The 14301-nt window shown below is 51.8% G+C and overlaps 1 protein-coding gene across 4 annotated transcripts in view; it reads left to right on the top strand.

Annotated features, from left to right (window-relative positions):
- LOC125712365 (paired box protein Pax-3-A-like) overlaps window positions 1–14301 on the top strand; it is a 29279-nt gene that overhangs the window by 9079 nt on the left and 5899 nt on the right. For 2 of the 4 annotated variants that reach the window (XM_048982323.1, XM_048982321.1), the window contains exons 5-7: window positions 6356–6555; window positions 9146–9311; window positions 9629–9846. In XM_048982323.1, the coding sequence (XP_048838280.1) occupies window positions 6356–6555; window positions 9146–9311; window positions 9629–9846 (584 nt within the window). The remainder of the gene's footprint in view (window positions 1–6355; window positions 6556–9145; window positions 9312–9628; window positions 9847–14301) is intronic. The other 2 variants (XM_048982320.1, XM_048982322.1) reach the window with 1 other exon arrangement.

Genomic DNA, 14301 nt, shown 5'->3' with positions numbered 1-14301 from the left:
AAAACATGGTTATCTGCAAATCAATGGAAGCCCCATGCTTCATTAAAGCTTCTTTCTCTTTTCGCGCCTGCATTGTGACCCTCTGATATTAATTCAAAGGGCAATTAATGAATGCAGGTCATGTTTGAAGTGGGCGCTCAGGGCCGCGCTCGGGGACGGCCCCTCGGCGCTGATGGACTCGCGCATTCAGAAGGGGGTGCCGGCGGCCGGTTTGAAGTGCCTGAAAGAAAGTGGGCAGCGAAGGTCAAGGAGAATAGCGACCATTGAAAAGAGTCCTTTATTTGTTGGAAGTATTAGCCAAGCAAAACTGTGAGGAAAGAGCGCAGAGGACCAGGGCCCGGGGGGAGTGTGGGGGAGGTGCGTCTTCTGGGTGGAGGTGGGAATCACAGCGTTGTAAAGGCAGTAGCGTCAATTAAAATAGCTAAATGAGAAAAGATGGACAGTGAGCTGTCAGTCAGCCGGCACGTTAGACTTAAACCTCACAGCGCTGTCGCCTCGTCTCGGAAGGTGCCGGAAGCGTCAGTCCCAGGGCTTGCTGCAGCTCCCCGAAAAAGGGAAAGTGCGAAACGGCAACATAATGGTGAGGAAACACACAAATCTCGCGGCTCACAAAAATACTCCAGGTGCCTGAGTACATGCTTTCGCCTGTGTGAGCTCCGTTTGCCTGCACCGGAGAAATATCCACGCGGGTCTGTGAATCGTTCGTTTTCAACATTCCCTGCTTCTGTTCCTCCTGGGAGAATTAAATAGTTCTTTAGTCTCACTCTGAAGGCCTTTTTGGTACTTTCCTTATCTGCAAAAGATGTTTTTCTTACATTTTAAACTTTGTAATGAGTCGCTAAGCATTATGGGATGAATGAATTCCAAGCCCTTTGTAAATGAGATTATTTGCACGTAATGTAAATGTAGAGCTAAAAGATGAGCCTAAAATAGCACTAACAATTTGCCACATTGTTTTGCTCAGAGTAGTTTTAGTGTGTATTAACCTGTTGTGTTAATGACACACAGGGTTTTTTGAACTTTTGGGGAAATAGAATTTAAAAAGTGCCTTGAGCAAGGAATGCATGTATTGGCTCATAAATATAAAATATGTATTTCAGGGAGTCTTTAATAATTGTCAGACTAGCAGTGTTAACAAATAAAACTAAGAATATATATCTACATAAATGTGGAATATATTTTATATTTGTGTACTATATGTAATCACAGCAGGAGCAATTGTATGTCAGCTCTCCCTCTCTCTCGCTCTCTTTCTGCCGCTCTCTCAATCTCTCTGTCTCCCCGGCTCTGCTGCGCCGGGTCACAAGGGTGACGTGGGTCACTGTTCCTCACCCCCCGTCCAGGAAGTCGGGTTACAATCATGTTTGCTTAAAACTGACAGGTAGCAGTTCCCTTGCCGGCCTCCAGGGGGACCTCGCAGGTGCAGACAGGTGTACCATTGCTGCGCCGCCGGCAGTCTGGACAGGTGCGGGCGGCCTGAGGAGAGGCCTGGATACGTGCTTATAAGACGCAGCGGGATAGGATGGATGGATGGATGGATGGATGGATGTGCGGTAGGCATCCTTTACGGGTTTCGGGGTTTCCAGGAGCACTCCCGCTCGGCAGGGTGCGGGGGACAAAGTGGGGCGGTCACGGGTGGCTCTGAGGCCGCAGCGGGAGCGACGGGCCGCTGCATCGGGCCCCGGCGGCCCCTCAGCGGGGTAAAAGCCGCCACTACAGCCGGGCTGAATAGCTGCTACCTCACGCTGGGCCGACATAATGTGCCAGTGTAACTGTTTATGGCTCTTTGTCATTCTGAGTATGAACAAGATTAGGTAATGATTTATCCCTCCCTCTCTCTCTCTCTCGCTCGCTCGCCCGCTCTCTCGCTTCCTCTATCTCCCTCGCTGGCCGCCTCCCTCATTCACGCACACGCTCACACTCACACACTTAGGGCCAGCTGTAGAGGTCGGGGCTCCTTAGCAAGTCAAGTGCCCCCACCAACCCCCGCAACACAATGTTATGCACAGATGGGTCCATAAGCTGTCAGTGTGCCTTTATTCTGCATGCATCTGCTGGGCCTCGATGTACTGTTTTATGCAGTCCGCAGCCAGCGAGCCCCTGCGCCCTGAAAAGGCCAGCGTCGCTCCCTGCGCAAATAAATTGTTCATTTGTCTCCCCTGCCTTTTGTTTTGCGGGAGGGGGGCACTTGTCAGCAGCTCATTTAGCCTCTTCATTAAGTGCCCTGGAGGACGGGCGGCCGTCCCCTCCACTGGGGCCGTAAACAGCACACATATGGCTAGCCCCGCCCCCCTGGACCCCCCCAGACCCCCCTGGACCCCTCCACATTTCCTAATCTGGGAGGGAGCTGCATTTAAGCCATTCTCCTTAAACACTGCAGTCTCTCCTGTCCACCCCCCCCTTCCCCCACAGTCTGAAGGGAAACAAAGTCTCTTTCAGTTGACTCCTCCATTCACCTTTGTACCTTTTTTTGCGGTGGGGGTAAGGGGGCGATTGGCCCTGATTTAATTGGACAAAGTTTCGGCGAGTCTAACGTGCTGTGAGTACGGCTGCAGATAGTGTTTCTCGATGAGGCGATTTGGGGCCCCCCGGTTGGGGCCCCTGGTTGGGGCCCCCCGGTTGGGGCCCCTGGTCGGGGCCCCGAGTTCGATCGCCTTCGGTGCATGCGGCCGCTTTGCGTTTCTGCACGGTCCGATTCAGAGGGAGGACGGTAGGCCCTGGGATGGAGGTGCGGTGTGACTGCCGGCAGGGATGGGGCGAATCCGCACATATTTGGCCAGGAGTGAAAATGCAGGAAGCCTCCAGGGGGAGGGAGGGGCTTCTCTGCATGGGGTTCGATGGGAGGCGGAGCCAGTCGTACACACAGGAGCTGCCTCATGCAGAATTTTCTGTTATTTGAACACATTTAAAACCAATGTCTGTCTGCTCTGTCTTGCCGGCCCATGGAAGTAACACACACACACACACGCGCTGGGTGTCTCTGCTGCGTGGCCCGGCTGAGGCCAGCGGAATTACGGGTTACACGGTTATCCTCTCTGGGTCCTAATCGTCAGTACAGCGAGGGGGCCGGTGTGCAGGGTTCGAGTGCAGATCCTACAGATGCCAGGAAAGTAGAGGTGGATTTTGAGGGTTGGGGGGGGGCATTTTCATTCTTGTTAGTGCCTCCCAGTAAGACATATAGATACATCGGGGGGGGGTTGTGCAAATATGAGGGGCTTCCAGGGTGGGAAGGCTGTCCTCTACTTCATCAGCAGCACACAGATTTGGCCAGCCGCAGCCCCCCCCCCCCCCCTATGTGCCCTCCGTGTGGATGGTCAGGTGACTGTGGGCTCTGTGCTCTCTGTCCTGCGTGTCACCACGCCATGATCTATCCACGGGCAGCCCCACGGCGGGAATGTCGGATGGTGCCGCTGTTGGCCCCCGGGCACGGCAATATGTGGCGAAACCCGTGAGGAAGAAAAAGGCCGGGATGAAGGGAAGTCAGACGAGGAGAAGCAAAGAGGCCGCGTGAGGGGAATGGCGGCGATGGAGGGGAGAGGTGAATTTAAATAACAGAACAACAGAGCCCCTCCCCCTGCCCCCTCCCCCAATTTCAGGTGCTCCCATGCTCTCCTCCTGGCTGTGGAGGAAGGTTTTGGGGAGCCCCCGCTGTGGCCCGTCGACCCCCCCCCCCCACCACCCCCCCGGCCCCCGCGGCCTCTCTCCGGACCCCTTTTTGTCCGGCGCTCCCCTGCCAGGCAGGTGACGAGCCCCTGAATGCGGGCAAAGGCAGCCTTGACGGATTCCACAGATGGAGCGTGGAAATCGGCAGAAAAGCCCTGAGCCACAGGCTGCCGCTCCCAGCATAACAAAGGCAGAGCAAATAACTGCGGAGCGGGACCCCCCCCAGCACAAAAGTGAGACTGTCACTCGCCATTAATGCAGCGCCTATGATGGAGCATCGTCCTCACCGGTGCTTTAAGAGAAAAGAGAAGGACGAGTGGGGGGGGGGGGGGGGGGGGGGTTGGTCTTCAGCACATGGAGGAGGGTGGGGCTGGGGGGGGGTGCATACAGTATACTGACAGAGCTTCTGCCCCTCAGCCCACACTACCGGTGTGTTTGTTTATTCACATTACAAAAGTGTGCAAGAGGGAGTGAGAGAGAGAGAGAGAGAGAGAGAGGGAGAGCGAGAGAAGGAGAGAGAACATGAGAAAAGGAGAGAGAGGGGGAGGGAGAGAGAGAGGCTGAGAGTGCGTGCTTTGTTTGCCTTACAGACATACAAAAACATAATCATATCACACCAATCTTTATTTTTCACTGGCTTCCTGTTCAGGATCAATCTTATTGTTTGTTTCAGTCTCTGAACGGTTTACACCCATCTCCTTCCTCCTGATCACTCAGGTGCAGCTCGTGCTGAGGTACAGACTTACGCTCACAGGTGGCTGCACCCTGGCAGTTGCCTTCAAGCATCGGAATAGACTTCCGCTTAGTGTTAGGTCTGCCCCGGTCATGTTTAAACACCCAGCTTCTCTCCTAGGCCTTTTAAACTGCCATGAGAGTGTTTATTTTTATTTTATTCTGCTTACCGTATTTCCTTGTCCTTTTACGCAAATTGTACAGCACTTTGTTCAGCTGCTGTTTTTAATGTGCTTCATAAGTAAAATTTGCTTGACTTGTCCACACCAGCTAGGAAGTTCCCCACATAAATGGGGGGGGGGGGGGGTGCCTCTACAAACTCTGTGTAAATTAAAATCGTTTAGAGAACGGAGTGGGTGTCCCTGCATACCGTCCGGACAGCACCCCGCATATCGGATCTGCTCTACCGCTCGGAGACGATGACGCCGGCCGTGGCATTTCCTGAGGAGTCTGGGGGTCGGCTTGAAGGCACATTCCCACCCACGGCCCCCGTGTTTTAATTAAAGCTCTAAATCTGACGCTGAGCCCAGCCCCCCCTCTGTGCTGCCCGCCTGCATTTTCTCTCTCTCTCTCTCTCTCTCTTTCTCTCTCTCTCCCCATCAGCTCTCCTTTCTCCTTCACCTCATCACCCCCCAGCACCCATCTGGCGCCATCTTGGCCCTGAGTCGTGTCCGGCTCTCCCGTTTTGCGCTCTCTGACGCCCCCTATCACATACCCACCCAGGGATGGTCCTTCTGGCTTCTCCGCCAATCGTTCTTGGAGACTCACTGGGAAGTGTGGGGGGGCCTTCCCCCCCACAGCTCCGGTGCTCGTGCGCCCCCCGCTTAGCACTTTCGTTTTCATGTATTAACAGTCTCCTGCCAATGTGCCCACCCCCCCTCCCCATTTCCCCCGAAAAGACGAACAGGGAGAGAGAGGGGATCAGTTTCACTTGAGGAGACCCAAACTATTGGGGCTCCTTGTATGTTATTGTTGGTGCTGAACAGCGCTGGCCCCACCATCCATCCCCCCCACCAGAGCATAACTGCACTGTATACACAACCAAACACGGCCCGCCAAGTACGGCCGGCCTGCCTTAGAACCCCATCAGACCGCTGCACAAAGCCAGCACGTTCAGATATGCAATTGCAGGCGGGCCCCCCCTTCGGGGCCCCGAGGCAGACAAGGGCCATCGGCAGACGCTGGGGACTGTGAAAGGCTCCAGCGGCGCAGTGGGGGGACAATGGCCCCCGTCATGGTGCTCTGAGAACCCTAATCATTTTTTAATAGACTTAGCGGCTTGGGGGGGGGGGTGGATTCACAGTCTTTTCTGCTGAATTACCCCCGAAAGGCGCTATGGCTTTCTCCCCCCTAAAACTGAGCAAACAGTCCATGGGCACCTGCCTGGGGGGGGGGGGTGGGGGGGCGCTTGCTGGCCTTTTATTAATTATTGTCCTTGTAGCTCACTCAGCTTGAGCAAAACTGGATTTGTAAGGGTGGCACAGTGCTGCACGGAGCCCCAGTCAGAACCGGGACTTCGTCTGCCCAATCAAATGGGAGCACCTTGGAATCTTGTCTGAGGGGCCTTTTTAAGAGGGAATATTCCAGAACAATGGGTGTCTGGTAGCACACACGATTGGCACTGCCGCTTCCCCACGGAGGAGGTCTGGGCCAGGGGGTCTTTGGCGACCTCAACTCCCCTGTCATCCTCCCCCACTGCCACCACCCCTGTTTACCTCCATGACTGAACTGTTTAAATTCTGACGTTCCTCAGGCTGCATGAAATCATTTTAATTTGCTCTTATTTTCTTTTGTTTCTTAGCTTGTTTTAATTTTTGTTACCATTTACATTATGGGTTGAAACTCCGAGCATCTCACTGTGAGAGCAGTGGTTCTAAGGTACGACAGACGGCCCTGCTGGGAACACGCCTCCTGTTTGTTCATCTAACGTAGACTGAGTGCGTGGCCCTTTCCTCCACAGCCAGCCAATCAGACGAGGGCTCGGAGGTGGAGTCAGAGCCGGACCTGCCCCTAAAGCGGAAGCAGCGTCGCAGTCGCACCACGTTTACAGCGGAGCAGCTGGAGGAGCTGGAGCGTGCCTTTGAGCGCACGCACTACCCCGACATCTACACCCGCGAGGAGCTGGCACAGCGGGCCAAGCTGACCGAGGCCCGTGTGCAGGTACCTGGAGTAGGCAGGGCTCTGGCCACCACTTCCTTTCTTTTGGTCCCTTTGTGACTGACGGGATCTTGCAGCCCTGCCCCCTGCACCTGTCCATCTTTTTTAACGATGGATTGTCCTCTTGTACTTAATTTGCAGTTATAATGTGGAGAGCAGAAGGGTCAGCAGAAGGATGATTAGTAATGCATATTTACACACCTAAAACCTGTGTAATATAGTCCCAATGTGCTGGTTTCTCATGTACACACACCGGATGTCCTTAAGTGTGTCCTCTGCAGGTCATGCCCCCCCCGCCACTTCCCTGACCCCTGACCCCCACCTGCCCATAAACCCCATGCCCCCCTGATGGCCCAGCTGGGCTATACAGACACACACAAACACAGAGACACACACACACACACACACACAGGTTTGTAATTATATCTTTGTGGGGACTCTACAATCATCTCTATGGGGAAAACTCTTATCCCAACATGACGACCTTAACCCCTACCCAGCCCTAACCATAATCATAAGCAACCAAACAAAATACAAGACTTTTTTAGTTTTTTGATTGCATCCACAGGTCATTGTGGGGACGTGAAAATGGTCCCCACAATGTTAAAATAAGTTTTTATTACATTGTGGGGGATATTCGGTCCCTCTCCCAGGTCTCTTTATCTCCCAGGACCCCAGTCTGTATCACCAGACAGCTCTGATCTGCAGGCCAGCACATTCCCAGCAGCAGCTACCATATGGGCGTTTTACTGACCCAGCATGGTGTCCATAGGTCAATCCATTACACGGAGCAGCAGGAGCCAATCAGGGTGCAAGGCAGTTTGGCGGGGGAGGGCCTAGCTGTCACAGCGGGGTCCCGCCCCAGCCACATCTGCTCCTCTGTCTTTAAACAGTCCCGCTAATCAAAGAAAATGTCACACACAATATATTTTTGTTACATTTCACCAAATGTTTACATTTTTTGCAGAAAAGCAATATCTTGATTTGATCTTCTTTCTGCACACGTTTGATGTTATGACATGGTTGAGGGAATTATAAAATGGCACATAGATTCCAGCAGAAAGTTTAATAGGCACAATGTGCCTGTTTCCCAAATGCAGCTATAATCACAGTCTTCTCTTGCTATTTATCTGAAATTGATGACTTTGGAAATTTACTGGCTTCAAGGGGGGTGTGTCACACAGCTGTCCATCTGAGCTGAACCATTCATCATGCCTGTCACATGACCGTGCTGCTCGGAGAACTGATGTCACGGGCCTTACATCCTGGCCAAACTTGAGCACATTCCTGTCTGATTTGGTCTCGGGTCAGAAAGCGCTTTTTTACCGCACCAAGTACCGTACTTTCGGTACTTTCACTTTTCCATTGACTTCCGGTTGAGTTCCAGCTCAAAAGTGCCAAACCAGCTGGGTTTTTTCTTTGGTACTTCGGTACTTTGGGGTTGGACTTTGGGTGGGGCTTGGAAACGCTTTCTTTGTCGATTGATTATACAGATAGTCCGCCGCTGAAATACGATACAAACTCAGAAAACAACGAGAAACGAAGTTAAAACTTAAGAAATTTTAAAAGTTTTATTATATTCTAGGACAGCATGCATATAATGTGCTGTCTTAGCGATATGATTTTGTTGTAAATATAGTGATGAGATTTTGCCGTAATAAATATCGCGGCAAAGCAAAGAGGAACTGAAAAATTTCTCACAAACCCGTCTGAAAGTGATTTAAACAGCAAGGATGAAAGTGATTATGATTGTCTCGGAGAGCGCTCATCCACAACCATCCACACCATCCAGCGGAGGTAAACCTTAAACTGATTTTTAAACATGTAGGCTACTAGACAATCTTGAAAATGAATAATAATTAAAATTGCGAAGCTAGCTAAGGTTTTTTTTCCTATGACAGCGCAAAAATGTTTTAGCGAAACTTAAACTCCCTGCGCTATAATATCCATATATAGAACTGAAAGTAAAAACAGTCTGATCTTAATCTACAACACTAACGATGTAAAAACTGAATGTGCGTAAAATGCGATGTTGATATTAATATTGCATGTCGTCCAGCCATGTCGTCCATTATCGAATTCAGTACAAAATACTCTGCCTCGCTCTCTGATGTCATCCAGTGCTGTTACCAGTATTTACACCAATGGAAAACGAATACCTTGAAGTCCCATACTTTTGGTACTTTCTTGAAGTACCTGAAGTACGGTACCAGGTGCAGTGGAAAAGCACACAGAATGGTGGTGGTGGTGGGGGGTTTGTCACCAAATGGCAACATGACTCCAGGGACTCTTGATGGCAGAGGGAGACCCCTTCAGCATGTTCCCCTGCACATTTCAATATACCGCAATTAGATAGCAACATGAGCTTGGGGGCGGGGGGTGGGGGGGCGGTTGTCCTGCTAATCTGCCTCGTTAATCTTTATACTTGTTCATCTGGTTTGATAGTCTGCTGCTGCTTTTTGACCCTAACCCCCCTTGTACAGTGTGTATTTATCATGTCAAACTGATCATCCAGGAAACTTTCGTAGCATAAATTTTGACACGCTCCCTGCCACCGGCTTGGTTCTCACTGATTGGATGTCTATCCCATTAGGTCTGGTTCAGCAACAGGAGAGCCCGGTGGAGGAAGCAAGCAGGAGCCAATCAGCTGATGGCATTCAACCACCTGATCCCTGGGGGGTTCCCACCCTCGGCCATGTCCAGTCTGCCGCCCTATCAGCTGTCAGACAGCCCATACCCCCCGACGTCCATATCGCAGGGTAGGAAATGTCCGTGTGCTGTCTGTGCTTTGACCTGATCCAGTCTCATGCAGTGACCCCCTGTCCCCCTGGTTGAAATCAGATCTCAGCCTTTATCCCTGCCATGCCCCCCCAGTCCCCTTTAATCAACCGTCCCTCCCTAATTGGACCACTTAAACCCTGTGTAGGGTCATTGACTCCAACAGTCCCGTAAGAGGGCGGGGATATGTGTGTTGGGGGTTACAGGCGGGTGAATGTCCATCAGACCATACCCATTTTGCTGTTCCGCTGACCCCCCTGAAATGATGTTTCGCAACCACCCCCCCCCCCCCCCCCAGCAGTGGTGTCGGAGCCAGCGAGCACTGTCCATCGGCCGCAGCCATTGCCCCCCACGTCGGTGCACCAGGGGGGCCTGGCCACGGGAGCCGGGGCCCAGGAGGGTGCTGCTGCCTACTGCCTTGCCTCTGGACGGCACGGTTTCACCGGCTACTCAGACAGCTTCGTACCCCCTGCCAGCCACTCGAACCCAAGCATCAGCAATGGCCTGTCACCCCAGGTGAGCCTGTGGATGCACCAACGTGCATGCAGACACCAGCACACACACACACACACACATGTCCTAAAGCATGTGTGACCCTCTCCATCCAGGTTCCTGCCGCTTGTTTCCTTTCAGGATGCTGATGAATTCATCCCCCAGCCTGATTGGCACTTTCTTTCCATAAAAATGTCACGCACAGACTGCTTAGGGCCGAGTGGGGGTGGGGGGGGCTGCCAAGGAGCAGGGAGGGGCATGGCGGAAGGGGGCCGCATTGATACAAATGAAACCTGAAAGATGATTATAGCTAATTACACAGTCACTAGTGCCTCACGGCGCCACCTCTGTGGCAAGGCCTGCGCAACGTAACAGGCAGAAAATGAGATTTTAATGCCACAAAAGGGGGCCCATAGAGCAAGCCCTTCCCCCCACCCGGCATGGAGGAGCCCGAATAACATGGGCCCATGGGGTGGCAGGGTCCTTGGGGCATACAACCCATAAGAAGACGGATGGGAGCGAGAGACGTTGCCTGCTGAAAAACATGATGTGAAGATAGGTGACCCCCACTGTGGGTCATTTTGGCCACTTTTCCTTCAGTTCTGGTTCTGGCTACTCTCCTCTGTGTCCTTGACCCGCCAGCCTGCTGACCCCCCCCCCCCCACTCCATTTGTTATGTCTGTTTGACGCGAGGCCCCTTTGGGTGTCTGAGCAAACTGCCTGCTGTGATCGGGGCATGAGCCTCTCTAATCTGTTTGTTTAGCACTGGGTTGCAGTGGGCTGCTAAGTGCCTGTTTGTTTTTGCTGGATTAATGGCTAAAGGGCCATCTGTGGACAGGGCCCCTACCGGGGCCACTTCGGGGCCCGTGGCCTCATTGCCCCATCAGCCTCCTGCCAGGCCCTGCTCCCTCAAATCAGGCATTCTTTCAGACAGCCCAGCACTGGGGAAAGACCACTCTGGCTCTAGATGAGCAATTAAGTGATGTTCCAGCGTGGAAATTGATCATGAGTGGAAACAAGGGCCCTGTAATGTCGTGTGAAATGTATGCAGATTGCTCCCTATTTTGTGGTTATTTTTGCGTTTATACATTTAAGGCTGTAGATGCGTGCACATCGTCGATTGGTCAATGTGTAGCCTGACATTTTCTAATTTGCGTATGAGATGAGATATTTATAAGCATTTTAATTAAAAGATAACATACATTTAAGGGTAGTTGTAATGTATTCAGGCAGTCGTTATCATCTTAGAAGAACAAAAGAACTAATTTTAAATAAGGCTTAGAAATCATCGTTGTGGAAACATCATTCATTATGGGCACAATGCTAAGGCTAATACATGTCTGTAAGAAGCGTGTCCATGCGGATCAGTTCTGTAAGGGGTGTGTCCATAAGGGCCATGCCTGTAAGAGGTGTGTCCATAAGGGGTGTGTCTGTAAGGGGTGTGTCCATAAGGGCCATGCCTGTAAGAGGCGTGTCCATAAAGAGTGTGTCTGTAAGGGGTGTGTCCATAAGGGCCATGCCTGTAAGGTGCGTGCCCATGAGGGGTGTGTCTGTAAGGGGTGTGTCCATAAGGGGTGTGTCCATAAGGGCCATGCCTGTAAGGTGCGTGCCCATAAGGGGTGTGTCTGTAAGGGGTATGTCCATAAGGGCCATGCCTGTAAGGGGCGTGTCCATAAGGGGTGTGTCTGTAAGGGGTATGTCCATAAGGGCCATGCCTGTAAGGGGCGTGCCCATAAGGGGTGTGTCTGTAAGGGGTATGTCCATAAGGGCCATGCCTGTAAGGGGCGTGTCCATAAGGGGTGTGTCTGTAAGGGGTGTGTCCATAAGGGCCATGCCTGTAAGGGGCGTGTCCATAAGGGGTGTGTCTGTAAGGGGTATGTCCATAAGGGCCATGCCTGTAAGGGGCGTGTCCATAAGGGGTGTGTCTGTAAGGGGTATGTCCATAAGGGCCATGCCTGTAAGGGGCATGTCCATAAGGGGTGTGTGCATAAGGGCCATGCCTGTAAGGGGCGTGCCCATAAGGGGCGTGTCCATAAGGGGTATGTCCATGAGAGGCATATCTGTGTCCACAATGGCCGGGTCTGCAAGGGGTGTGTCCAATAAGGGCATGTCTGTGATGGCCAATTTTGTAAGAGGTGTATCCAGTCACATGGACCCTAATATGCACATTGCTTAGCTGAGTGTGTGAACTGAAGGTAAATTCCTGGGCAGAGGTTCAGCAGTGCTGACCCCAGACCCCTCCCACCAGGCCACTCTGTGCTGTCAGCACCCACTCCAACAGGACCTAAGCAGGCATATTAACGGAGTAGGAGGAGGGTCCTGCCTGCTCATTGATCCACTTATCAGCCTGAGTGTGGGTCTGTTCATTTCTCTGTGTGTCTGGTTGTCTGTCTATGTGTGTCTTTTCTTCTCTGTTCACTCCCTGCCAGAACGCTGCTTCATTGCATCTCCTCTTCCCTGCCCCCCAATGCCTTCTCATCTCCCTCCACCCGCCTGTCTGATGAATGGGTTGTCTGACCTACATGTGTTTCCTATTTGTAAGGAATAGACCATGTTCCTCTTCAGGGGCATTTGTGATGATTCTCTGACAGAGCTCCTGTAAATTACACGCAGTCACAGGGTGAAGCTTCAAGGTGGAGAAGCATCACTGCTTCCCACAGTGGGAGGGGGTCCTCCATCTACTCTTCCCTATTCCCATGTTCTCTGTCTACTCGTATAACAAACTCAACCCGGCAAATGTTTTGTCCAGTAGATCACTGTTTTCGACATCATGAAGTGATACATGCTGAGCTGATGACTGTGAGACTCTGTACCTCTGACTTTGTAAAGAAGGAGTAAACCCGCTCACACCATCCAGCACCCGCTCATACCATCCAGCTCCCTGCTCACACCATCCAGCACAAACTCACACCATCCAGCTCCCTGCTCACACCATCCAGCACAAACTCACACCATCCAGCACCTGCTCACACCATCCAGCTCCCTGCTCACACCATCCAGCACAAACTCACACCATCCAGCACCTGCTCACGCCATCCAGCACCCGCTCACACCATCCAGCTCCCTGCTCACACCATCCAGCACAAACTCACACCATCCAGCACAAACTCACACCATCCAGCACCTGCTCACACCATCCAGCTCCTTGATTACACCATCCAGCTCCTGCTCACACCATCCAGCTCCTTGCTCACACCATCCAGCTCCCTGCTCACACCATCCAGCACAAACTCACACCATCCAGCTCCTTGCTCACACCATCCAGCACCTACTCACACCATCCAGCTCCCTGCTCACACCATCCAGCACAAACTCACACCATCCAGCACAAACTCACACCATCCAGCTCCCTGCTCACACCATCCAGCACAAACTCACACCATCCAGCACAAACTCACACCATCCAGCTCCCTGCTCACACCATGCAGCACAAACTCACACCATCCAGCACAAACTCACACCATCCTGCTCCCTGCTCACACCATCCAGCACCTGCTCACACCATCCTGCTCTTTGCTCACACCATTCAGCTCCCTGTTCACACATCCAGCACCTGCTCACACCATCCAGCACCTGCTCACACCATCTAGCACCTGCTCACACCATCCAGCACCTGCTCACACCATCTAGCACCTGCTCACACTATCTAGCACCTGCTCACACCATCCAGTACCTGCTCACACCATCCAGTACCTGCTCACACCATCCAGCACCTGCTCACACCATCCAGCTCCCTGCTCACACCATCCAGCTCCCATTCATATCATCTGACACTTTTTCCACACCTGGCAGGTAATTCCTCTCCTCTTCAAATGTGGCATCCTGAATCCCCAACATCCAATCTATGCGAGGGAAGAATGCTTTGCTCAGCCTGTCTTTAGCCAGATATATACATTGCTGTGTAACTTGAAAGTTCCAAATACGGATAATTTTTAGGAAAATGTTACCAGGGTCAAGAAACACAACTCCATCTTAAAATCAACATTAGTCCTTCTGTCCTTAGGTTGGAAAATGATTTAAGAGGAACCATCTGTCTGGATGACTGTAGAATAATATGTCACTTATAAGCAAAACCAAGAAGGGGGCATTTTTCCCGTCATACCTGCTTTTGATTAACTATTAGCAGGAAGGAGAGTCGTGTTTTCTCCGCGCATTTAAGGTAGTGGTACTTAGGGGGTTTTATGTTGATTCTCAATGAAAACATCCTGAGTTAAAGGCATTCCCTGAATGGGGGGGGGGAGATATTTTCTGAAGATAAACTTAATGAATTTTGGGGACAATGTGAATGTGGACACCAGCAACCCGCCCCCCCCAGGCTGCTTTCATCCGCTACACGGCAAGGAATATTTCCCAAATTTGATTATCTCGCAGCTAATCAACTACAGGGCAATGCCTAACATAGATACATACAGGCATACATATATATATATATACACATACACACACACATGCATACAAACTTGCGACCGGCAGGCAGAA

The sequence above is a fragment of the Brienomyrus brachyistius genome, chromosome 17, assembly GCF_023856365.1.
Source record: "Brienomyrus brachyistius isolate T26 chromosome 17, BBRACH_0.4, whole genome shotgun sequence".
NCBI lineage: Eukaryota > Metazoa > Chordata > Actinopteri > Osteoglossiformes > Mormyridae > Brienomyrus > Brienomyrus brachyistius.
This window is presented reverse-complemented; position numbering and strand designations above follow the sequence as displayed.